At 48.1% G+C, this 24914-nt stretch overlaps 3 protein-coding genes and 1 pseudogene across 3 annotated transcripts; 3 read left to right on the top strand and 1 right to left on the bottom strand.

The window, feature by feature from the left end:
• Positions 1-10880: 10880 nt before the first annotated feature.
• LOC145418916 (histone H2A) lies at positions 10881-11252 on the top strand. The gene has a single exon (XM_080287173.1). It carries the CDS (start codon positions 10881-10883, stop codon positions 11250-11252), a length of 372 nt encoding a protein of 123 aa, XP_080143299.1.
• A 1894-nt stretch (positions 11253-13146) lies between these two features.
• LOC145418987 (histone H4) lies at positions 13147-13458 on the bottom strand. The gene has a single exon (XM_080287238.1). The coding sequence runs from the start codon at positions 13456-13458 to the stop codon at positions 13147-13149; it is 312 nt and encodes a 103-aa protein (XP_080143364.1).
• Positions 13459-13894: 436 nt separating this feature from the next.
• LOC145389457 (histone H3-like) lies at positions 13895-14304 on the top strand (annotated as a pseudogene).
• A 9994-nt stretch (positions 14305-24298) lies between these two features.
• Positions 24299-24670, top strand: LOC145389485 (histone H2A). The gene has a single exon (XM_080264777.1). The coding sequence runs from the start codon at positions 24299-24301 to the stop codon at positions 24668-24670; it is 372 nt and encodes a 123-aa protein (XP_080120903.1).
• The last annotated feature ends 244 nt before the right edge of the window (positions 24671-24914 follow it).

The following is a 24914-nucleotide window of genomic DNA, read 5'->3' as shown; positions in this document are numbered from 1 at the left end:
GGAGAGTCTCTGTACCCGTTATGAAGGTTTGACAGTGGCCAAGAACGCACGGTAAATCCTTCAGTTAATATACTGAGAGAGAGAGAGAGAGAGAGAGAGAGAAAGTGAACCTGAACCCATCGATTTTTACCTGCAGTTGAGCGTGTGTATGTATGTATGTAGGTTGTATGTTTATACTGTACGTATGTGTGTGTCTCTGTGAGCATGTATGTCTGTGTGTATGGACGTATGAGGACACACACACACACACACTCACACACACACACAAACGGACGAATGAACTGTACTTATATAGTTACATACATGCATTCATTCATTCATCCTTTTTTCATTCATTTCCTTTTTTTGGGGGGGAGGAGGGGCAACTTGCCTATTCGTTTATTTCTTTTGTTGATCTGTTGTTAACGTCGCAGTTTTTGTTGTCGTTATTTGCCTGTTTCGTTTACTTCCTGATCGATTCAGTCACGCCCTCATAAACGTACACAGGTTTGAACAAGGAGAAAGGCATTCCCGCTGCATATTAGGAGAGTCTCTGTACCCGTTATGAAGGTTTGACAGTGGCCACGAACGCACGGTAAATCCTTCAGTTAATATACTGAGAGAGAGAGAGAGAGAGAGAGAGAGAGAGAGAACGAACCTGAACCCATCGATTTTTACCTGCAGTTGAGCGTGTGTATGTATGTATGTATGTATGTATGTAGGTTGTATGTTTATACTGTACGTATGTGTGTGTCTCTGTGAGCATGTATGTCTGTGTGTATGGACGTATGAGGGCTTGTGTGTATGTGAGCATGACAGTGTGTACGTACATGTGTAGGTCACTGCGTATACAGTATAAATGTATTTGTGCACATGTGTTGGTGTATGTACGTACAGATTGTAGACTGACATGAATATGCATGATACGATGTCATGCCCGTATTTACTGTACGCCTGTTGAGTGAGTTTGGTTGGTACGGTCGGCCTAAGAAGTGCCGGCGGAGTATCCAGAAGTTTTCGGTCAGCGATAGTGTCCATACTCTTCCTTATATCTGAACGAGGTGAAACCTAATATGTAAAATTGTTTAAAAAAAAAAAAAAAAAAAAAAAAAAAAAAAAAAAAAAACATGTCCAGTTATCTGTATATTTCCAAATTATTGTAGGAAGCAGTTGGTTAGTTACGATAATAGGAATTCGTAAACGGAACTAATTGATATTTCACAATTGTCGCTCAGGGAGAGTCGGGAATAATTATGTTGTGGAGTTCAAATCTAGCATGGTAACAGGCAGTGATTTTTGGGTAGCGTAAGACTGAACAAAAGGGAGCTTCAATGAACATGGGGAATGATTAATTATTAGTTATAAAATAATTTTCCCTGACAATACTAGGGAATAATTTCAAGTCATTTAGTTCCGTTTCCAATGTCTCCATGGACGACGACAGAAAGAGGGAAGGAGGCGTAAGCCAGTAAGCTATTTTAAATGTTTCGATCAACACGCACGAAAGGAGATAACATTCACTCAAGGACATGCAGTTATTACACTGCCTTTGGCCAGTTTCCCATGAAGAAAAATCTCCGGATTATTTCATATAAGACAGAGGGCTATCGGTTGGGTAAAAAAAAAAAAAAAAAAAAAAAAAAACCTACCGTACATCAGAGTCGGAGCTCCTTGGAGAATGCTACCTTCTGTCAGTGTCTGATATCCTCAGTGGATAATCGATTCGCAAGAGTAATAAAATGGAGAGGTTCATAAACAAATCATTGAGTTCAAAACTTCCAACAAAGCATTTTCTGTTGAGCTGGAGATTAGAGTTTATTAAAAACACACACACACACACACACACACACACACACACACACACACACACACAGTGACCGGGAGTTATAGGCGTACTGGCCACCGCGCGCGAAGTTAATACATTTCACATTCATTCAAATCGGGAAAGATAACTAAGTGTTACCATCTAATATATCACTGCCTCCTGTTATTCATCTTACATCCTTATTTTCACGATATAATAAATACGTTATTTGGCATGACGTGATGAAGGCATTGAATGTTTACCTTATATTCACTGTTTTCATAGAACGTATGGGAGTGGAGCGTGACCGAAGCAATCTGAAACTGTGCCGTCACTTCTTGGGGCGACGGTGCGTTGTTGTTGTTGGTTCTCCAGATGAAGAAGGCGCGCACGCCCATGTTTACTCTTTTGTTTTGACTCTATTGTTTTAACCCCCAACCCTAGTTGAAAACATTTCGATTGTGCCCATCCCAAACCACCGTTGCGGAAAAGAAAGAAAGAAAGACATGAAGGGGAAAAAAGGAAGAAAGAAAGAAAGACATGAAGGGATAAAAGAAAGAGAGAGAGAGAGAGAGAGAGAGAGAGAGAAGAAAAAGGTCGGTAAACCAGAGTTCCTGAGAGGATAATTTGTAAGTCTGTCTTTCCCCTTTTTATCGAAAATCTTGTGGCTCCGATTGGAGCCGGAAATGTTGAAATGGCCAAGAGTGTAACCTCTCTACTTTGAGGAGGTGTACTTGGTGACAGCCTTGGTGCCTTCAGACACGGCGTGCTTGGCCAGCTCGCCAGGGAGGAGCAGCCTGACGGCCGTCTGGATCTCCCGGCTGGTGATGGTTGAACGCTTGTTGTAGTGTGCCAGGCGTGAAGCCTCTGCAGCAATGCGCTCGAAGATGTCATTCACGAAAGAGTTCATGATAGACATCGCCTTGGAGGAAACGCCGGTGTCAGGGTGGACCTGCTTGAGCACTTTGTAGATGTAGATGCTGTAGCTCTCCTTCCTCCTACGCTTCTTCTTCTTGTCTCCCTTGGCAATGGCCTTCTGGGCCTTGCCAGCCTTCTTAGCAGCCTTTCCGGAGGTCTTGGGTGGCATGGCGTCGCTGACGAGTCAGACGGTATTACTACTACTATGTGCACGGTGCGGGAGCGAGCGAGAGACTGAGTCGACATGGGGGACGCGTTCGTTCGTTCGTTTAAAGTTTCCCTGCACATATAGTGCAGGCCGGGCCATACATTAGCCCGGTCAGTGAAGATGCTGTTGTCGTTCGTGTTCGATCTTGTTAACGATGTAGTCCATAATCGCTGTATCGTCGGGGTGAGTGTCTATTAATTGTTCCAGGCATTGTTCGTGTTGTTCTTGGAATGGCACTGGAGTCGCGAGTCTTAGTAGGGCGTCGAGTGCATCTGAGAAGTTGTTGTCCCAGTAGCTGTCTCGCTGATCAAAGAGTTCGTCATACGATAGTGAGTCGAGACGCTTCTTGATGGTGGGATGGAGGGGTGGCAAGATGTCTCGGATGCGTTGTCTGGCTTGATCCTGAGGGCTGACGTTCGTGGCGGTGGTGGGTGCAGGCAGGTCGAGTGTCGAGTTGATGGAGGGGGCTAGTTGTTCTGCCTTCCTCTTCTTGTTCTTCCCCTTTTTCTTTTTCTTGATGGTTTCGGTTGGTGGCAGAGGGGAAGCAGTGCCTGTGTCCATGGTGGTGTCTTCATCACCATCGTCAATGGCAGCAGGATCTAGGGTGTCTGGAGGGTCGGGGATGGTCTCCGTGTCCTCCTCAGCTGCCGATGGCGTGGCGTGGTGATCAGTAGTTGGTTCGAGGTTCAGGTTCGGTGGGCCGGTGCAGGTGCGGTGATGGCAGAGGCAGCAGTTGCCCTCTGTTAAGAGGAGCATCCAACTGCAGCCGTTTTCGCGGTGTTGTGCGAGGTCTAGGACAGGCTGCTGAGCTTTGGGGGCGTGACGCTTCTGACGAGAGGCGGGACGGACATCGTGGGCGAAACTCTCGGGGATGACAATGCGTGGCAACCCATTCTCCTCGAAAATCCGAGGGAGGAGAATGCGCAGGGCCGCTCTGTCATCACCACAGAAAGCCTTTGCCGTCGCGATGCACATCGCAACAATGGTGTCCATCTTCCCAGATCTCCCAGGATCCTGAGGCCGGCGTCTCTGGGCCGTGGGGCGTCGCCATGCATGGACAGAGCCCTGCACAGCTACACCCCCCGGCCCAGAGACATCCCTGGCCACAGGACCCGTGGGAGACTGTGAAAGACTGAACTCCACCGTCTCACCCTGGCGTAACAAGAGAGCGTTGGCGGTGCTGCTCGTTTGGTACAACGATCGAACGGCGAGGGACGAAAACATCAGCACCAGTGTCCTGGCACGTGATGAAACCGTACCCGGCCTTCACGTTGTACCAACGAACAGTTCCCCTGATCTTCTGGGCTCCCGATAGCTCCGATCTGCTGTTGGATGCTCCCCTCAACGGGTCGAAAGCATCAGCAGATGTACGAGCCATGGTGAAGTCTGCGGGATCGGCGCGCCAAGGTTCACTAGCTCGCTTACGGACTTGCTGGCACGGTGGCTGGACCAACTCTGGGGGGACGCGCTTGCTGAAATCCTTATATGTGATTGCTGCCCGATCGCAGCCCGGCTTCTGCCTCGTTCCCATTCGCGGGTGGGATGGGGCCGGATCGGGAAGACGGGTATTTAAGGGAAGGTCGCGGGCGGGTGACCACTCTGCTGCCTGCCTCCACACTGACAACATCTCCTGCTCCTGTCTTGTTTCAACAAGGGTAACAGCTCTCCGGTTCGCCGTTGATCGAGCTGCTCTGCCCCTCTTGTCTCTTGACAGTGCTTTGAGGTGTTGTTTGCTGTCGTTGCTTGCCGCCTTCATCCTGACCACGCCTTGGTCTCCAGCCACTGTTGTGTACCGGGGTGCTCACGCTTGTGCGCGCTCGCCCTTCAGTGGTTTCTTTTTGCCTCTTACTGTATTTCCTTTCTGGCTCTTAGTGTTCCCCTGGTACGTGGTACGAAGCCGAACCCCGCGGTTTCCAGGCGCAGGCCTGGTACACAAGGGGGCCCCGTAGTCGGGGTGGTTATAGGAAGCTGCAGGGGTGAGCCAAAACTTTGTTTAGGGCTAGGGTTAGGCAAGACCTTCGGGGCTGTGGTAAGGGCTGCCGCGTCCTCCGCTAGCGGAGGGGCAGATTCCTGCCACAGTAGGTAGGCTTCTTCCTGCGTTTCTGTGTGCCTGTTCTGTGTGTTTGTGTGAGTGTTAGTGTGGGTGTTTGTGCCTGTGTGTGATGACCGGCAAGTCGAGGTCTAGGCCCCCAGGGCCTTCGAGGATTCCTATGCCATCTAGGATCCAGCTGCCTGGTTCATATGCTCGCGTCCCCTATGCTGGAGGTAGGGTCGAGACGGTTCCTGGGGTCTTGAGTGGGAGCATGGCTGCGGCCACCCATCCAGCTGCTGCTAGAGGCCAGAATTCTTTTACTACTGGAAGAAAAAGGGAGCGTCGTGGATCAGGGGATAGCTCGACCGTGTCTGCTGGTGGTTGTGCTGATTCGGAACGTCCAGTTTCTTGCTGCTCTGCTTCCTCTACAGCACCAAGGAAGATAGCTCGCCGTCATGAGGGGATGGATGACATTGTGCCTGCTCCAAACCCTGACACTGCTACTTCTGTTGATGCTGTTTCCACCGCTGCTGCTACTCCTGCTGATAAAAATAGCTCTGCAGATGATGAAGGGTTTACCCTTGTGTCTCGCAGAGCTAAGCGTGCAACCCTGACCAAGCCTGCGGCCCAGGGTTTTTCTCGGCCAGCTCTAAAGCAACCTCCTCCTCCACCTCGCCCTTCAGTGTCTGTGGCAGCCCCTCCTCCACCCCGCTCCTCTTTTCCAGCTTTCAGGGTTCCACTGCAATCGGGTTACGACACCAGCTACGATGCCGTGGCGGCCCTGGAGAGCCAGCTGCCGGGTCTTGCAGCGAGAAATCGCTTTGGCAGGGACGAAAGTTGTGTCCTCATTCCTTCCACGGAGGAGGCTTATCAGCAGCTCAAGGCCGTAGCGGAGGACGAGGCGGCAACAGTGAGGGTGACAGAACTCACACGGGGTGGACAGGTGACGAAGGCTGTAGTGATGGGATACCCTCGTCGGTTCCCATTAGACATCCTTCGAAGGCACGACCTGGTAGAGGAGGCTACCAGGTGCCAGCACCAGAGGACGCGGGAGGAAACCTTGCAGGTGTGTGTCACCCTCCGCGGCCCCCTTGTCCCCTCTCTCGATCTTGGGAACTGGGGAGTGTTCTGGCTGCGCCCGTACACTCCAGAGCCACTGAGGTGCTACCGCTGCCAGAGGTTCGGACACCATCGTGCAAGCTGCAGCAGGCCTGCAGTGTGCGGGATCTGCAGCGGCTCCCACGACACGGAGCAGTGCTTGGCAAAATTCCGAGCAAAGGAGCCGGTCACCTCCCGCTGTCCCAACTGTGCAGGAGCACACCACGCCTGGCATCCCAGTTGCCCAGCGAGGGTGAAGAGGGTGAACCAGGGCAGAGAAAAGCAGGTCTCTTGGGTGCAGGAACAGCAGTCCTTGGTCTCAACGCCGGCCCCCCCAGGCACTTTTGTTTGGGGTCAACAACGCCGCCCCCAGGCACAGACTCCTCCTGTCTTAGATACGACTGCTTTTCCTCCCCTGCCAACTCCCGTACAGACTATCGAGACAGTGACGGAGGTTCACAGGCCCATGGCCTCAATGGATCCATCACCCCTGCCGCCCCCTCCTTCCCAAGAGGATCCAGTGCTCGCGCCAGTCACGCAAACCCCTCCTCTGCAGGCACATCAATCTCAAGCAGCCCCACTCTTCACACTGGACGAGCTGCGCACCCTGGGAACTCAATTGGCTCTGGCCATAGCAGAAACCGTGGCTCAGACTCTGGGGGTCCAGCTAAACACAGATCCTATAGTGGCAGTAGTGGACCGTACCCTGAATCAAGCAATCGAGGCGAAACGACAGCTCGTTGTTCCTCCTGCCTCAGCCAAGCGGCCTCGATCACCGAGGAAGCCCAAGTCGTCCCCCAGAGGGGCTGCTTCGAAGGTAGCCAAGATCAAGGCTCGGCCACCCCGCACCCTAGCGGCCGGCTCTCCTCATCTTCCATCGGACCCCTTGGTACCTCCTTTGATGCCAGTGGGTCAGGAGTCAGAGGAGGTTCGCCTCTGTCTGTCTCCGGACCCCAGGACGGTGCCTACCTCAGGGTCCTCCAATGGAACTGCGCAGGAGCAATGAGTAAGCTTCCCCTCCTGCAAGAGGTGGCCAACAGGGATCAACCACACGTTATTCTCCTGCAGGAAACTTTGTTGACTGAGAGCTCCCGGTTTCGTTTGGCGGGATACACCTCCTATCTCCTCCCTCGTGAACGCGGTGTAGCTCAGGGTTGTGCCGTTCTGGTTAGGGACCACATCGGTTCTGCAGTCTGTGAGCCTCCCTACTGTGGGATTGGTGTTGAGGTCCAGGGCGTGATCCTACAATTGGCGGGGTCACCCCTCACTGTATTCAATGTATATCGTGGCCGAGATGCCTCTCTGGAGTTGGGGGACTTGTTCTCCCAGGCTACCAGTGGCCCTGTGTTCATTGGAGGCGACTTCAATGCTCACCACGATATGTTTTCCTCGCCTCTCAAGACCAACGAGGCTGGTCGGCACATCTCTGTAGTTCTGGAGGAGATGGGAGGTGTCTCCCTGCTGAATGACATCGATGAGGCTACTCACATTAGAGGAGGTCGACTAGACCTCACCTTCGTTTCCACCCCTCTCGCAGGTTCGGCAACGTGGTCACTCCATCCCCACCTCATGAGTGACCACTATGCTGTTGTGGTTGATCTACCTTTGGCTCCCCTTCCTCCACCCGGGTCGCCTCCTCAGAGGTGGGATATTAGCAGGGCGGACTGGGCAGCCTTTGATAGGGCTCTCACTCTTGCCTTCTCATCTGCCCCTGCATCAGACCTCGAGGATCGAGCAGAGCAAGTTGCTCATGCTTTTAGGCAAGCAGCATCTCTTGCTATCCCGTTGCAGCAGCGCTTTGCGGGGTGCTACCGGGATGGCTGGTTCTATTGTGATAGGGTCAGGGAGTTGAATCGGAGGCTGAATGCAGCTCGCAGACAGTACCGGCGGCGCCGCACTTCGCCGTGCCGCCGGTGCTTGTCTGGCGTGTCTCGCCATGTCCTCGCGGAGAAGCGCCGTCTTAGGGAGGAGGCGTGGATTAGGTGGTGTCGTACCCTTGATTCTCACTCCACACTCCGTGAGATGTGGAGGAGAATCAGGTCCATCTCCGATCCACGTCCCTCCCGTCCACCTTCACACCCTGATCCTGTCGCAGAGGCCAGCCGCCTGGCTCAGCACTTTGCAGACCGCTCTGCCTCCTGCAATCTCCCGCGGTCCATCTTGGCCATTCAGGAGCAGCTGTCCGCCTCTCGTGTTGAGGCTATTCAGGCGGCCTGTGACCGTCCTGATCCAGCTGATTGCCCCATCACTAGTGGGGAGCTGATGGCGGCTTTGCAGCGTAGATCGGACACTGCTCCAGGCCTTGATGGGCTGACTTATTCCATCCTGTCGCATGCGGGAGATTGTGGTACAGAACGGCTTCTTGCTCTGCTCAACCTCTCGTGGTCTGAGGGGCGTCTGCCGAGGTCGTGGAAGACTGCTGTCATCCACCCCATCCCGAAGCCTAACAATCCTGGTGCCATGCGCCCCATCTCGCTGCTCAGCTGTATTGCCAAGACGGCTGAGCGGGTTGTGCGGGCGCGTCTGGCATGGAGGTTAGGTCCGCTTCACCAGAGGATATTTGCTTATCATCCAGGCAGAAGTGCCTCTCACTGCCTTGCATCTCTCCTCGGTGAACTTCGGGGTGGAGTGGGGATGGTGGTCTTCCTTGACCTTGAGAAAGCTTTTGAGTTGGCGAGCCCTAAAGTCATACTTCAGGCTCTTGCAGACAAGGGAGTGGGTGGCAAGCTCTTGTCATGGATTGTGGACTTTTTTAATGAACGTGCTGCGGGGGTCCGCTTCCAGGGGCAGCTCTCCTCCTTTCATACCCACCTAAATGGCACCCCCCAGGGGAGTGTCTTGAGCCCTCTCCTTTTCAACATCCTCATGGAGGGGCTCCTTACTGAGGACTATGGGCGCGGTGTTACCCTCCTGTGCTATGCCGATGATCTGGCCCTCGTCATAGCCAGGAGGGATTGTTACAACCATGCAAACGTTGCGCTTGCACGGCTATACAGTAAGTGTGCAGAGCTGGGCCTCAAAATTAACTACGCAAAAACCAAATGTATGCCTTTTGGCCTTAGGCCTCCCCGCTTTCCCCTTCTGATTGGTGGCCACCAGCTGTCTCTCGTGGCAGTACACACATATCTTGGGGTGCGACTAGACAGCAACCTTACATTCGAGAGCCACGTCAGGTACTTGCGCGAGCGGGCTAAAACACGTCTGTCTGCTCTTCGCTCCCTCTCAAAGAAGAGTTTGGGGGCCTCTTTTTATGTGCTGCGCACGTTCTATGTCCACGCTATCAGGTCTTTGGTGGACTATAGTGCCATCTGCCTGACGGGTCTTGCCCCAAGTGTTTCTCAGTCTCTGGAGGTCGTGCAGAATGAGGCTCTGCGCATCATTCTGCATGCACCCCCTTGGACCAGACTGGTGAACCTGCGAGTGGAGGGCGGTTTCCCTTCGTTGAAAGGCCGAATTATGCTCCGGGCTGCAGCGACCTCTCTGCAACTTGTGCACCGCAGGCCGGATCTCCCAGTCTCTTATTTACTAAAGCGGCTTCTGTCACGCCCTCCTGACCCGGCCCCTGGGCGGGACTGGGCCCGTGCCACGGTTGCTATGTTACATAGTATGGGTGCTACTGCCGAAATATGCCAGGTCCCTGACTCGCCCTTCTATGGGTTCGAGGAACCACCACCTTGGGAGCCTCCCCTTTTCCGGTGTGTTTATCCAGTAGGTGGAAAGCCTCGCAATACCATCCCAGCACTCCTCCGTCAGGATAGTCTCCGCCGGGTCGCTACGCTAGGGTCTGCGGGGTCAGCAGTTTATTATACTGATGGCTCTGTGGCAGCTGATGGCACTGCTGGAGCGGCCTTTGTTTTTGGTGACATGGTGGAGTCTTGGCGAGTGTCCCAGGGGGCGTCTCCCTTCCAAGCAGAGCTCGCAGCTATTCTGGGAGCTTTACGGCATGCACACAACCGCCGATATTGCCGTGTGGTTATTCATACAGACTCGCTCTCATCTATTGTACGCCTTCGCTCCTTCTCCCTCAAAGACAACATTTTTTTGTTATCCTCCATATACACTGTAGCTTCTCTCCTCGTCCGTGGGGGAGCCACGATCATCCTTCACTGGCTTCCAGGTCATGTTGGCATCTTGGGGAATGAGATGGCAGATGAGGCTGCGCGCTCTGCCTGTACTCTCCCTACTGTCACGTTCCCACTCTGCAAAAGTCAGGCTCAAATCATTAGATCTTTCGCTGTGACTATTGGACATCAATCAGTGGAGGAACATAGGCTATGTGTGGCTGAAGGCTCACGCTCCGCCACTTGGTATGCCAGTGCCACTTCTTATTCACCGTTGCAGCCCCCTCTGGGCTTACCGAATCGTCTGCTAGTGAGGCTGCGGCGTTTACGTTTGGGATATTTATGCTATAACCAGATAAAAGGAGTGGCCCCAGACACTTGTGAACACTGCTTAGAGAGGTCGGAGGAGCCTCTCCTGCACTATCTATTGTATTGCCCTGTGACTTCTGCTCTCAGGTCTCTCCCTCGTGGGGCATACGTCCCATCCGCAGATGAGGTGCGGGATGCCGCTGGCATAGTTGCCCGTGCTCCTTTTTCACATTTACTTCGGGTAGTCAGTCGCTACCCTCCGCCACGATAATGTAGATGCGCGTGCATAGCGCAACTGTGACGGGCTCACATGTTTGCCCGTGTCCCAGTACGTCCTGGGACGAATATCCCAACAACACAACGGCGGGTGACGCATTAGTCTTCTCCTGAAGGTCTTCCTACTCCTCCAGCGACGACGAAGAAGACGATACTACTGCTACTACTACTACTACTACTACTACTACTACTACCATGTCCGGACGTGGCAAGGGAGGCAAGGTGAAGGGAAAGTCCAAGTCCCGATCTAGCAGGGCTGGGCTCCAGTTCCCCGTCGGCAGGATCCACCGTCTCCTTCGTAAAGGCAATTACGCCGAGCGTGTGGGTGCTGGTGCCCCCGTCTACTTGGCTGCAGTCATGGAGTACCTAGCAGCTGAAGTGCTTGAGCTGGCTGGCAACGCAGCCCGTGACAACAAGAAGACTCGTATCATTCCCCGTCACCTGCAGTTGGCTATCCGCAATGACGAGGAGCTCAACAAGCTCCTCTCTGGCGTCACCATCGCCCAGGGAGGTGTCCTGCCTAACATCCAGGCTGTGTTGCTCCCCAAGAAGACGGAGAAGAAGTAAACACTTCCAAGAAATCCTTCTTCTTCTTCACCTCCATCGGCTCCTTTAGGAGCCACATTCGTTTCTTGAGAGAGAATAGACTTTGCTCAACATCATCATCATCATCTTTGTGTATGGATGAATGTGTTGGTAGACTGTAATGTATGTGTCTGTCTGTCTGTCTGTCTGTCTGTATGTATGTGCGTAGAATGTGGTATGTGTTGAATGCTGGCATGTGTCTGTGGCTATATATTTACGTTCGGTTGCATGTAAGAAGCTACTGACATCAGTGAAGGTCGATTAATAATAATAATAATAATAATAATAATATTCCCACTACTACATAGCGTCTTGTCCCGTTCCCAACTGCACCTACATAATACTGTACTGTATAATTATGCCTCCTAAATAACTGCCTGGCCTGGTGGATGAATGAAGACATAGGTGATGATGATGGCTGTTCTCCCACCATCGAAGGAATGGACAAAGTCGTTCAGTGACAGAGGATATGGTGATGTATTCCACAGTATATATATAGATATAAGATATATATATATATATATATATATATATATATATATATATATATATATATATATATATATATATATATATATATATATATATATATATATATATATTATCCCTGTGGTGACGACCATGGTGGATTTAACACTCCCAGATAAGAGGAATAATTAAGAAAATACTATTCATTCATTTCTCTCGTCATTAGGAGTAGTATTACAACAACTAGTTCCTATAAAAAAAAAACGAAAAAAAAAAAAAACCATCATCATCTATCTATTCATCCATCCATTCATTCATCATCATCATCATCATCATCATCATCATCATCATCATCATCATCATCATCATCAAGATTAATAATAATAATAATCATCATCATCAGCAGCAGCAGCAGCCATCGAACTGCGAGCTCCGGTGTAGGCCTGCTTAGTGAAGCTGTTGGGAGGCGAGTGTCAGCCACCTTGTCGACCACCTCTTCTATATAATGCACTAGCGGTCGTGCAAGTACCAACCGGATCCATTTAAATTTGATTTCAGGCCTCAGTGGTTGTATGGCGGTTGATGCAATGCTTGTACGATGGGTGATTGGTGGGTTTTGGCACTTAGAGAAAACGGCCGTGACAGCGACAAATTCAAGGGATAACTTGTTCATATGCAGACATTCTGTCTGTCTGTCTAACACTTAGGCATTCATATCATGCACTGTGTGGGTGGTGCCTCACTGACGTGACTGACTGTGTCTTCTATTCTCTAGGTGCATCCTTCAAGTTTGCTGCTCGTGCATATGAAGGCAGAAATACCTTGGAATAGTGGGATTTGCCTTCACGATTTATGGAGGCGACTCCCGGAGCACAGCAGAGGAGATGCTCTCGCAACAGGATGGAAATTGCCCTGATAGGTATGGAGAAAGCTTTCCTGAAATAGGGGGGGGGGGAGGGGTTAGATGAGAGGGACAGAGAAAGCAATGGCCCAGCACGATAAGTGATAATGTATGTGTATGTATGCATACGTCCATAAAAATTAGAAGATGTAGAAGCCAAATTGACAGTTGCCTAACCCCCCCCCCTTTTTTTATAACTGCCAGAGAGAGAGAGAGAGAGAGAGGGAGGGAGGTTTGGTATGGTTCAGGTAGGTTATGTTAGGTGTGGTAAAGAGTTGGTTGGGTTGCATTACATGTCTTCATTTCCGTTACATTATAAAAAAAAAAAAAAAATTTGGTGCTAGCTAACAAGCTCAACGTCTGCATTTACTTAGACTACTATGCCTTCATTCATTCTCTTTCACAGAAATTAGGTGTGGACCCCTAAAAGAGGTCCGGGGGTTGTTGTTGTTGTGTGCTTTGCCGTGGCCAGGTGGAATAGTGCCATGCAGTTAGGCACGCACCCTCTTAACCGCCGAAGCCGTAAAGGGTGCGCCCTTGTCGCTTCAGGGCGTACACCACGTCCATCGCGGTCACGGTCTTGCGCTTGGCGTGCTCAGTGTAGGTGACAGCATCGCGAATCACGTTCTCGAGGAACACCTTGAGAACACCGCGGGTCTCCTCGTAGATCAGGCCCGAGATACGCTTCACGCCACCACGACGAGCCAGACGACGGATGGCAGGCTTGGTGATGCCCTGGATGTTGTCACGAAGCACCTTGCGGTGTCGCTTGGCGCCTCCCTTGCCCAGACCCTTGCCGCCTTTGCCTCGACCAGTCATAGTGTCTACAGCTGCTGCTCAGACCCAGTAGTAGTAGTAGTAGTAGTAGTGGTGGTGGTGGTGAGTGACCGCTCCGCTCCCAGCACCAACAGTGATGACGACCCCGCTCGCCAACCACCCTTATATAACCCAGTCTCGGTCGTGCAAGTACGAACCTTATCCATCTAACCTTGATTTCAGGCCTAGGCCTCACCCCAGCTCCCAGGAGGCCAATCCTAGAGAGGTGTCGTAGCCAGGTCACGCCACAGGGCATGCCAAATTTTGCAAGCAAACCAGGAATTGCATCGAAAAAGCATGAACAGTAAATCACCGCCATGTACATCACACCCCGACCACTCACACGCCGCCAGTCCTGAGACAGGCAACATAAAAGGCCGCTGCCAGGCGCGGTGCGCCAACACTCTCGCTCTTCTCGCTCCCTCAGTCACGCTCAGCCATGGCTCGTACCAAGCAGACTGCACGTAAGTCCACTGGGGGCAAGGCCCCTCGCAAGCAGCTGGCCACCAAGGCCGCTCGCAAGTCCGCCCTGCCACCGGCGGCGTCAAGAAACCCCATCGTTACAGGCCTGGCACTGTGGCCCTGCGTGAGATCCGTCGCTACCAGAAGAGCACTGAGCTGCTTATAAGGAAGCTGCCATTCCAGCGTCTCGTCCGTGAGATTGCCCAGGACTTCAAGACTGACCTGCGCTTCCAGTCCTCTGCCGTCATGGCTCTGCAGGAGGCGTCTGAGGCCTATTTGGTCGGTCTCTTTGAGGACACCAACCTGTGTGCCATCCACGCCAAGCGTGTAACAATCATGCCTAAGGACATCCAGCTGGCCCGCCGCATCCGTGGCGAGCGCGCCTAAGGCGAGAGACCCCTCACCTCGATCGAAAGAAATCTCGGCCCTTTTCAGGGCCAAAACCCTTTTTCAAAGAGAGATGATGACAGACCCTCAGTTTAGGTTTCCATATATCAGCTCTTGCTTTTCCGCAGCGAAGCATGCTCACACACACACACACACAGACAAATGAACTCCATTACTTACCTACATGCATTCATTCAATTTTTTTTTTTTTTTAATCACTCATTTACTTTTTTTTTTTTTTTTTTTTTGAAGGGGGGGGGAATACTTGCCTATTCGTTTGTTTCTATTATTGATCTGTTGGTCACGTCGCAGTTTTTGTTTTCGTTATTTGCCTGTTTCTTTTACTTACTCATTGATTCACTCACGCCCTCATAAAGGTACACAGGTTCGCACAACGAGAAAGTCATTCCCGCTGCATATTAGATGCTCTCTATATCCGTCATGAACGCACGGTGAATCCTTCAGTTACTATGCTGGAAAAAAAAAAAAAAAAAAAGGTTAACCTGAACCCATCGATTTTCGCCTGCTGCAGTTGTGCTCGTGTATGTATGTTTCTACTGTACCTATGTATTTGTGTGTCTTTGTGAGCATGTATGTCTGTGTGTACGGACGTATGAGGACACACACACACACAAACGGACGAATGAACTGTACTTATATAGTTACATTCATTCATTCATTCATCGTTTTTTCAATCATTCATTTCCTTTTTTGGGGGGGGTTGGGGGGGGAGGAGGGGCAACTTGCCTATTCGTTTATTTCTTTTGTTGATCTGTTGTTAACGTCGCAGTTTTTGTTGTCGTTATTTGCCTGTTTCGTTTACTTCCTGATCGATTCAGTCACGCCCTCATAAACGTACACAGGTTTGAACAAGGAGAAAGGCATTCCCGCTGCATATTAGGAGAGTCTCTGTACCCGTTATGAAGGTTTGACAGTGGCCAAGAACGCACGGTAAATCCTTCAGTTAATATACTGAGAGAGAGAGAGAGAGAGAGAGAGAGAGAGAGAAAGTGAACCTGAACCCATCGATTTTTACCTGCAGTTGAGCGTGTGTATGTATGTATGTAGGTTGTATGTTTATACTGTACGTATGTGTGTGTCTCTGTGAGCATGTATGTCTGTGTGTATGGACGTATGAGGACACACACACACACACACACACACACACACACACACAAACGGACGAATGAACTGTACTTATATAGTTACATACATGCATTCATTCATTCATCCTTTTTTCATTCATTTCCTTTTTTTGGGGGGGAGGAGGGGCAACTTGCCTATTCGTTTATTTCTTTTGTTGATCTGTTGTTAACGTCGCAGTTTTTGTTGTCGTTATTTGCCTGTTTCGTTTACTTCCTGATCGATTCAGTCACGCCCTCATAAACGTACACAGGTTTGAACAAGGAGAAAGGCATTCCCGCTGCATATTAGGAGAGTCTCTGTACCCGTTATGAAGGTTTGACAGTGGCCACGAACGCACGGTAAATCCTTCAGTTAATATACTGAGAGAGAGAGAGAGAGAGAGAGAGAGAGAGAGAGAGAGAGAGAGAGAGAGAGAGAGAAAGTGAACCTGAACCCATCGATTTTTACCTGCAGTTGAGCGTGTGTATGTATGTATGTATGTATGTATGTAGGTTGTATGTTTATACTGTACGTATGTGTGTGTCTCTGTGAGCATGTATGTCTGTGTGTATGGACGTATGAGGGCTTGTGTGTATGTGAGCATGACAGTGTGTACGTACATGTGTAGGTCACTGCGTATACAGTATAAATGTATTTGTGCACATGTGTTGGTGTATGTACGTACAGATTGTAGACTGACATGAATATGCATGATACGATGTCATGCCCGTATTTACTGTACGCCTGTTGAGTGAGTTTGGTTGGTACGGTCGGCCTAAGAAGTGCCGGCGGAGTATCCAGAAGTTTTCGGTCAGCGATAGTGTCCATACTTTTCCTTATATCTGAACGAGGTGAAACCTAATATGTAAAATTGTTTAAAAAAAAAAAAAAAAAAAAAAAAAAAATCCATGTCCAGTTATCTGTATATTTCCAAATTATTGTAGGAAGCAGTTGGTTAGTTACGATAATAGGAATTCGTAAACGGAACTAATTGATATTTCACAATTGTCGCTCAGGGAGAGTCGGGAATAATTATGTTGTGGAGTTCAAATCTAGCATGGTAACAGGCAGTGATTTTTGGGTAGCGTAAGACTGAACAAAAGGGAGCTTCAATGAACATGGGGAATGATTAATTATTAGTTATAAAATAATTTTCCCTGACAATACTAGGGAATAATTTCAAGTCATTTAGTTCCGTTTCCAATGTCTCCATGGACGACGACAGAAAGAGGGAAGGAGGCGTAAGCCAGTAAGCTATTTTAAATGTTTCGATCAACACGCACGAAAGGAGATAACATTCACTCAAGGACATGCAGTTATTACACTGCCTTTGGCCAGTTTCCCATGAAGAAAAATCTCCGGATTATTTCATATAAGACAGAGGGCTATCGGTTGGGGAAAAAAAAAAAAAAAAAAAAAAAAAAACCTACCGTACATCAGAGTCGGAGCTCCTTGGAGAATGCTACCTTCTGTCAGTGTCTGATATCCTCAGTGGATAATCGATTCGCAAGAGTAATAAAATGGAGAGGTTCATAAACAAATCATTGAGTTCAAAACTTCCAACAAAGCATTTTCTGTTGAGCTGGAGATTAGAGTTTATTAAAAACACACACACACACACACACACACACACACACAGTGACCGGGAGTTATAGGCGTACTGGCCACCGCGCGCGAAGTTAATACATTTCACATTCATTCAAATCGGGAAAGATAACTAAGTGTTACCATCTAATATATCACTGCCTCCTGTTATTCATCTTACATCCTTATTTTCACGATATAATAAATACGTTATTTGGCATGACGTGATGAAGGCATTGAATGTTTACCTTATATTCACTGTTTTCATAGAACGTATGGGAGTGGAGCGTGACCGAAGCAATCTGAAACTGTGCCGTCACTTCTTGGGGCGACGGTGCGTTGTTGTTGTTGGTTCTCCAGATGAAGAAGGCGCGCACGCCCATGTTTACTCTTTTGTTTTGACTCTATTGTTTTAACCCCCAACCCTAGTTGAAAACATTTCGATTGTGCCCATCCCAAACCACCGTTGCGGAAAAGAAAGAAAGAAAGACATGAAGGGGAAAAAAGGAAGAAAGAAAGAAAGACATGAAGGGATAAAAGAAAGAGAGAGAGAGAGAGAGAGAGAGAGAGAGAGAAGAAAAAGGTCGGTAAACCAGAGTTCCTGAGAGGATAATTTGTAAGTCTGTCTTTCCCCTTTTTATCGAAAATCTTGTGGCTCCGATTGGAGCCGGAAATGTTGAAATGGCCAAGAGTGTAACCTCTCTACTTTGAGGAGGTGTACTTGGTGACAGCCTTGGTGCCTTCAGACACGGCGTGCTTGGCCAGCTCGCCAGGGAGGAGCAGCCTGACGGCCGTCTGGATCTCCCGGCTGGTGATGGTTGAACGCTTGTTGTAGTGTGCCAGGCGTGAAGCCTCTGCAGCAATGCGCTCGAAGATGTCATTCACGAAAGAGTTCATGATAGACATCGCCTTGGAGGAAACGCCGGTGTCAGGGTGGACCTGCTTGAGCACTTTGTAGATGTAGATGCTGTAGCTCTCCTTCCTCCTACGCTTCTTCTTCTTGTCTCCCTTGGCAATGGCCTTCTGGGCCTTGCCAGCCTTCTTAGCAGCCTTTCCGGAGGTCTTGGGTGGCATGGCGTCGCTGACGAGTCAGACGGTATTACTACTACTATGTGCACGGTGCGGGAGCGAGCGAGAGACTGAGTCGACATGGGGGATTTTTTTATTTTTTTTTTTTTTTTTTTTTATGGTAGGTGGGGAAAGAAGAGAGAATATGGGAAGGGATAGTAAGAAAGAGGAAGGAAGAGGGAGTAGACAGTCGGTGGGCTGGCCACCATGCTTGGTTTTGTTTATAGTATTTGTTAGATAACTGCTTTAATTTTGTTTGTTGAGTTAGGTAAGTGCTTTGTTTTGTATATTGTGTTAGTTGGGTAAGTATATGTAGTGGTAATGGCTGTGTATGTTTGTGTGCGCGTGCGTGCACGTACGCATGTGCGCGTGGATGTGGGCGTGTGCGTGGGTGCGTGTTCATATGTTTTGTATGTGTGAATTGCGCTAGCGAGCTAGCTTTTGAGGGTTTGGTTGGGTTGTTTGGGTTTATGTCGTAATTGGGTTATGTCGAAAATAGGTGGGGTTTTTGTATTCGTTGGTGCGATACTTATAGTTTGGGTTGAGTTTAGTAAATTGGTATAGGGTCTTGGTTGTTTAATATGGTTTTTAGACTACTAGGGAACCATTTGTGGAAGGAGCGATTCTCATCGTTGATATTGTAAGTTAATGCGTTGTATGTTTCAGGGTTTATTTCCTCGATTTTACTCCAGATTTTTTCGCTTGGTTATGTAATCTTATGTTTAACGGTTTGGTTTTAGTTATGGCGTGAATTTGTTCCGTGTTAAGTGTGTAAGGGTACTGCTGATTAGTTGCAAATCTGAGGGCTTTGTTTTGTAAGACTTGTAGTTTTTTAAGTTGGGTATAGCTGAAGGTGTGTGTGGGAATGGGTGGGTAATCTAGTATGGGGAGGATCAGTGCTTTGACAAGGTGGGATTTGACTTTTATAGGCATGTCCTTGAATCTGAGTAAGCGGGATAATGCTCCAGTGGCTTTTTGTTTTCTATCCTGTACACTGGGAAGATAGCCTCTAGAGTTAAGTTTAAACCCAAGTATTTTACCCTCTTCTTTGAAGTCTGTTATTTCTTCGTTAATTATTAAAGGTTCTTTTTTGGTGTTGGCAAGTTGGATGACGGAGAATTTATTTATGTTAGTTTGTATTTTCCATTTTGATTCATATTCGTTAATTTTCTCGACTTCGCTTTGAGTTCTTGAGTTCATGATCCTTCTAGATGGTCCAGGATAGTTAATAATTTGGGAAATATCGTCAGCGTAACTTATATTGATGCCATGGGTTGCTTGTGGGGAGTCACTGGTGAAAATAGAGTAAAGAGTTGGTGAGAGTACGCTCCCTTGAGGAACCCCGCTTTCCAGAGCAAAGCTAGCCCCTGTGTAATTATTTATTTTGATTTTAGCCTTTCTGTCGTCAAGAAAATCACAGAGAATTTTTTCAGTTATAGTTGGGAGGTTGAGATTGAGTAATTTATATTTAAGTCCTAAATGCCACACCTTGTCAAAGGCTTTTGTTACATCTCTAAGGATGGTGTGGCATTGTCCTTTGTTAGATTTACTTATTGCTATATGTTCTGATGCTATTGCAATTGCTTGAGTGGTGCCCCTTAGTAGTCGAAAACCGTATTGATTTTCATTGTATAGATTCTCAGATTCAAGGTGTAGTCTGAGCCTTTTATTAATTATTCTCTCTAGTACCTTTCCAGGGACTTCTAAAAGAGAGATGGGTCTGTAATTCTCTACGAGATGTGGGTTCTTGTTCTTTTTTGGGATTAGTTTTATGATGGCTTCTTTAAATTTGTCGGGGAAATATCCTGCAGAGATGGTTGCATTAAATGTTTTTTAAATTTTCAATGGCTATATTGGGGAGATTGGATAGTATAGTTTTATTATATCCACTTTCTCCCGGGCAAGTCTTTTTTAAGTTCTTAATAATAGCGGTAATTTCATCTGTCGCAATAGGAGTGGTGAATATTGTGTCTGAGTCTAATCTATCGGGGTTAACTGAATGGTACGGTGTTAATCTATCTGCGTTGATGGTAAGGAACTCTTTTACTAAATTGTCGTGTCTGTTGTTGTTCTGTTCTTCTTCGGTCTCTTGAAAGATGGACTCCCAGTGTCGCCTGTGTGTTCTTTCTTTTTCAGAGGCTGAGTGTTGTCTGTTTCCCAGATGATCTAATATGTAATGAGGCTCAGGGGTTGAAGTTCCTGAGAGGGTTTTTATTTTACGCCAAAATGTGGAGGGATCGTTGTAAAGATTGGCAGTGTTTGTAATAGTGTTTGCCCAATGAGTGTTGTGTTCTGTTAGGAGGGATGTATGTAGTTGAGTTTGGAGTAGTTTGTACCGTCTATAGTGATCTCGTGTCCAACCATGTCTTTGGGAGTGAGTTCTTAATGCGTTGTACTGATTGATGAGTATCTGTGTGTCTCTGCTGTGTTTAGGAGTAGTGATTGTTCTATGTGTGGTTGTAGGGATGTTATTGTTGATTGCAATATTTATGTTGGAGTACCATCTTTCAAGAGATCGATCGATTTCCTCTAGTGTACCATCATCGGGGATATGAAAGTTAGTAAATGTTGTGATTAAATCTTGTTTAAAGTTATTCCAATTGGCCATGGCAAAGTTAGGTCGGGGAGGAATGGGGACGGTTATTGGGGCTGTGGAGATAGTGGCAATTATGGGGGTGTGATCACTAGTGGTGAGAGGGCCTGGAGAAAAAAGGGTGTTGTGGTAAGCTATTAGGTTGCAAAGGGCTATGTCTGGGGTGGAGATGGAGTTGTGTGAGAGGAATGTAGGAAAGTTGGGGCCAATATGTCTTACTGTAGTGTCTTGAATGAGACTAGCGAGTTGTCTTCCTACGACATTTGAATTTCTGTTGCCCAGGAGGCGATGTTTAGCATTAAGATCACCAATGAGGTAGACAGGGATGTTTCTTCTGAATAAGTTAATAAAATCGGGGGTTGGGAGGTAAGGGCGGCTGGGTGGAAGATAAACAGTGGCTATTATGACTTTACCGGTGTGTGTTGAAATTTCTACGCCAATCATGTCTGAAATGAAATGGTCTAGTAATTTATAAGTTAAGTTGTTCTTTATGGCTATAGCTGAGCCATCCATTGGTCGGTTATATGAGTTTCTTTTGTGGGAGGTATATCCTGGGATTTTTAGTGTAGAATGTGATGATATACCATGGCTGTTTAATAGTATAATGTCAGGATCAATGGTTCTATAGATGTTTATAAGACCTAGGTTTCTGCCTGACCAGTTTAATACATTATGTTGCAGGATTTTCATTTCTGGATCTTTGTGATCTATTGTTATGGAGTAGAGTGGATTTGTTACGGTTTTCTAGGCTGTGCAGTAGGAATTTCTCTTCCTCGTTATCGGCCATTCTGATGGAGTCTTGGATGTTGTTGTATTTTTCAGAGATGGCTCTGATCTCATCTAGTGCTGCATCTTGTTGAAGTGTTTTATGTTGCTTTTTAACCATGGCTTTGTTCTCTTTGCAAGCTCTAGTTATTTCTCTGATGTTGTATATTTTGTTGGGTTTCCATATAGATGGTAGTAGTATCACCTCTGTTTGTCTGTTTCTTTTTTCTTTTTCTAGGAAGTCAAGATCTTCATCCGATGAGTCGTTTTCCTGGATGTCTACAGCGGTAGCACCTTCGAAGATGTTGGTGTTTGAGGTAAGGAATTCTGTTGTGTGGAGTGATGGGGGTTCTGCTGGGGGTAGAGTGGATGTGGTGACTTTAGTGTGTTCTTTGTTTGCTGTAGAGATGGTTTCTGATTCTATGAGTGGTGCTTGTTGTTGAGGGGGAGGTGAAGGTGGGTTACTGCCAGGAGGGTTTGCAGAAGGGAGAGTAAGGTGGTTATTAGCTATTGTTGGTAGGAGTGCTTGCAAGATTTTATCTGAGGGAGGGTTAGAGGGCAAATGTATGATGGGGAGGTTGTTGAGTTTGCAGCTTTCTTCAAAGGTTGAATTAAAGCTGCCTTGATTGGCAAGTTCATTCAGATGAGCATTGATAATGAGCACCATGTATTCAGAAATTTTGGTGTTCTGATGTAGAATAGTAGAGAAACTGCAATTTTGGTTCTGGGGGCTGTTAGGATTAGGTAGTTGCGTAGCTTGAGCATAGGTGACGCCCAGGCGAGTTGTAGAGTTCTGGGGGGTGATCAATTTGTTTTTAACTATTTCCTTCCTCTTCTGACATTTCATGGCCAAAGTGCGGTGATGATCTCCACAATTTATGCATTTTTTGGTTAGAGAAGAGCAGTTTTTCCAAGTATGGTCTGTGGATGAGCATTCTGAGCATATTTTGAAGTCTTTAGGTTTGGGGCAGTTCTTGGTGCTGTGGGATTCCAAAGCATAACATTTAAAACAGGTGGAGATGTTAACGAACTTTTCTGCCTCAATTTGTTGATTGCTTATACATAGGTGAAATAATTTGATGCCCTCCAGAGCCTTCTGAGCCATTTTTATGTCTAGAAATTGTATTTTCAGGAGGTTGGACTTGCCAAATTTGGAAACATTTATGACCTTTGCCCAGGTGTTGTTTCTCATGATTTCCGTGGCTATTTCGTCTTCAGAATGGCAGTAGATGATGTCATCGATTTTGGAGCAGATGATGCTTCTGTTGGCCTTGACTTCAGGGGGAAGAACTGTTGAAAAACCGTGCTGCTCTAGAGGCGTCTTCAGTTTATCTGAAAGCAGTTCATCAGAATCAAAATCAGAGGATGTAGACACAATAATGGCTTCCTTGGAAGAGTGAAGAGCATTGATCTTTATGTTGAAGGGAGCAACTAACTCGAGGAGTTTAAGTTTGGTTGAGTTGTCCTGAGGGGACTGGTGCAAAATTTTTACTCTTCCCATGGTGAGAATGATCAAGGGAGGACTTAAAGGTAGTCAATCATACCAATTACTTGGCTTCAGATCTCCTCTCTGTGAAGGGAGCTGCCACTTGCAGGGCCGAAAAAGACCTAAGGGAAAATAAGCCGAGTGACGGTGGTTTGTCGAAAAAGGCTTGAGGGAAAATGTCGGTGGTGGTATTTAGTTTAGAAAAACTATGTCGGGGTTGCCACAGAACCAATTTGCCATGCAAATTGATTTCTCAGACTGACCCGACAAGTTAAAAGAAACTAAATGTGCGAAAAAAAAAAAAAAAAAAAAAAAAAAAAAAAAAAAAAAACACGGTGGGAAGAGGGGTGGAGGATTTAAAGGTGGTCCATCCAACCTATAACTTCTTACTTCATCTCGTACCCTCTTGAAGGGAGTGATCACGTGCGAGGCTGAAGGAGCCTAAAAGGTAAGTATGAAGATTTAGGCACGCAATCTGAAGTGGAATTTAGTTTAGAAAAACTAGGTTAGGGCTGCCACAGAACTAATTTGCTGTGCAAATTAATTCATACAGCAGACCTAACAAGTTAAACTAAACTAAATATCGGTCGAAAAAAAAAAAAAAAAAAAGGGAAAGCTCGGCCAACACAAACCTACCTACAGTAACGGGGATGGGTTTCCCCGCCCTCTAAAGGGCGCCGAGGGAAGCCCCGTCACTTCCCCGTGAGGGACATGCCTACTCCTAGCCCTATCAGAAATGCCGCCCTCACCGCCTCCTTTAACCAGGCCCTAAAGGCCCCCCTTCATGGAAGTGCCCTGCGGCACCCCTTCAGGGTTCGGCGTCGTACTACGGTGAGGGACACTACACGGCAGGCCGAGAAACAAAAAAACAATTACAAAAACAAAGACAAAGGAGAGAGGCTCTCCAAAAACTAAACGAAAAGTTGTGCAGTCGGAAATAAAGTAGTCCGGCAGTGGCGAGAAACTCTAGGGAGAGTGAAACCTGGTTTCACTAACACCCAGATACAGGCAAAGAGCTGTTGCTGGGAGAGCTGGGGGAAGACGTGTTGTCGCCGCGGCTGCCAGACAGAGAATCGCCGACATGGGGGACGCAATACAATACAATGACGTATAGAAAAAGGGGGGGAAAGGAAGGAAGGTAAAGAATGAGGGGGACGCGCTTGCTGAAATCCTTATATGTGATTGCTGCCCGATCGCAGCCCGGCTTCTGCCTCGTTCCCATTCGCGGGTGGGATGGGGCCGGATCGGGAAGACGGGTATTTAAGGGAAGGTCGCGGGCGGGTGACGCATTAGTCTTCTCCTGAAGGTCTTCCTACTCCTCCAGCGACGACGAAGAAGACGATACTACTACTACTACTACTACTACTACTACCATGTCCGGACGTGGCAAGGGAGGCAAGGTGAAGGGAAAGTCCAAGTCCCGATCTAGCAGGGCTGGGCTCCAGTTCCCCGTCGGCAGGATCCACCGTCTCCTTCGTAAAGGCAATTACGCCGAGCGTGTGGGTGCTGGTGCCCCCGTCTACTTGGCTGCAGTCATGGAGTACCTAGCAGCTGAAGTGCTTGAGCTGGCTGGCAACGCAGCCCGTGACAACAAGAAGACTCGTATCATTCCCCGTCACCTGCAGTTGGCTATCCGCAATGACGAGGAGCTCAACAAGCTCCTCTCTGGCGTCACCATCGCCCAGGGAGGTGTCCTGCCTAACATCCAGGCTGTGTTGCTCCCCAAGAAGACGGAGAAGAAGTAAACACTTCCAAGAAATCCTTCTTCTTCTTCACCTCCATCGGCTCCTTTAGGAGCCACATTCGTTTCTTGAGAGAGAATAGACTTTGCTCAACATCATCATCATCTTTGTGTATGGATGAATGTGTTGGTAGACTGTAATGTATGTGTCTGTCTGTCTGTCTGTCTGTCTGTATGTATGTGCGTAGAATGTGGTATGTGTTGAATGCTGGCATGTGTCTGTGGCTATATATTTACGTTCGGTTGCA

This window comes from Coenobita brevimanus, chromosome 117 (assembly GCF_032717465.1).
Source record: "Coenobita brevimanus isolate Jiangsu-jjx chromosome 117, ASM3271746v2, whole genome shotgun sequence".
Taxonomy (NCBI): domain Eukaryota; kingdom Metazoa; phylum Arthropoda; class Malacostraca; order Decapoda; family Coenobitidae; genus Coenobita; species Coenobita brevimanus.
Note: the sequence above shows the minus strand (reverse complement) of the source record. Positions and strands in the feature narration are given on the sequence as shown.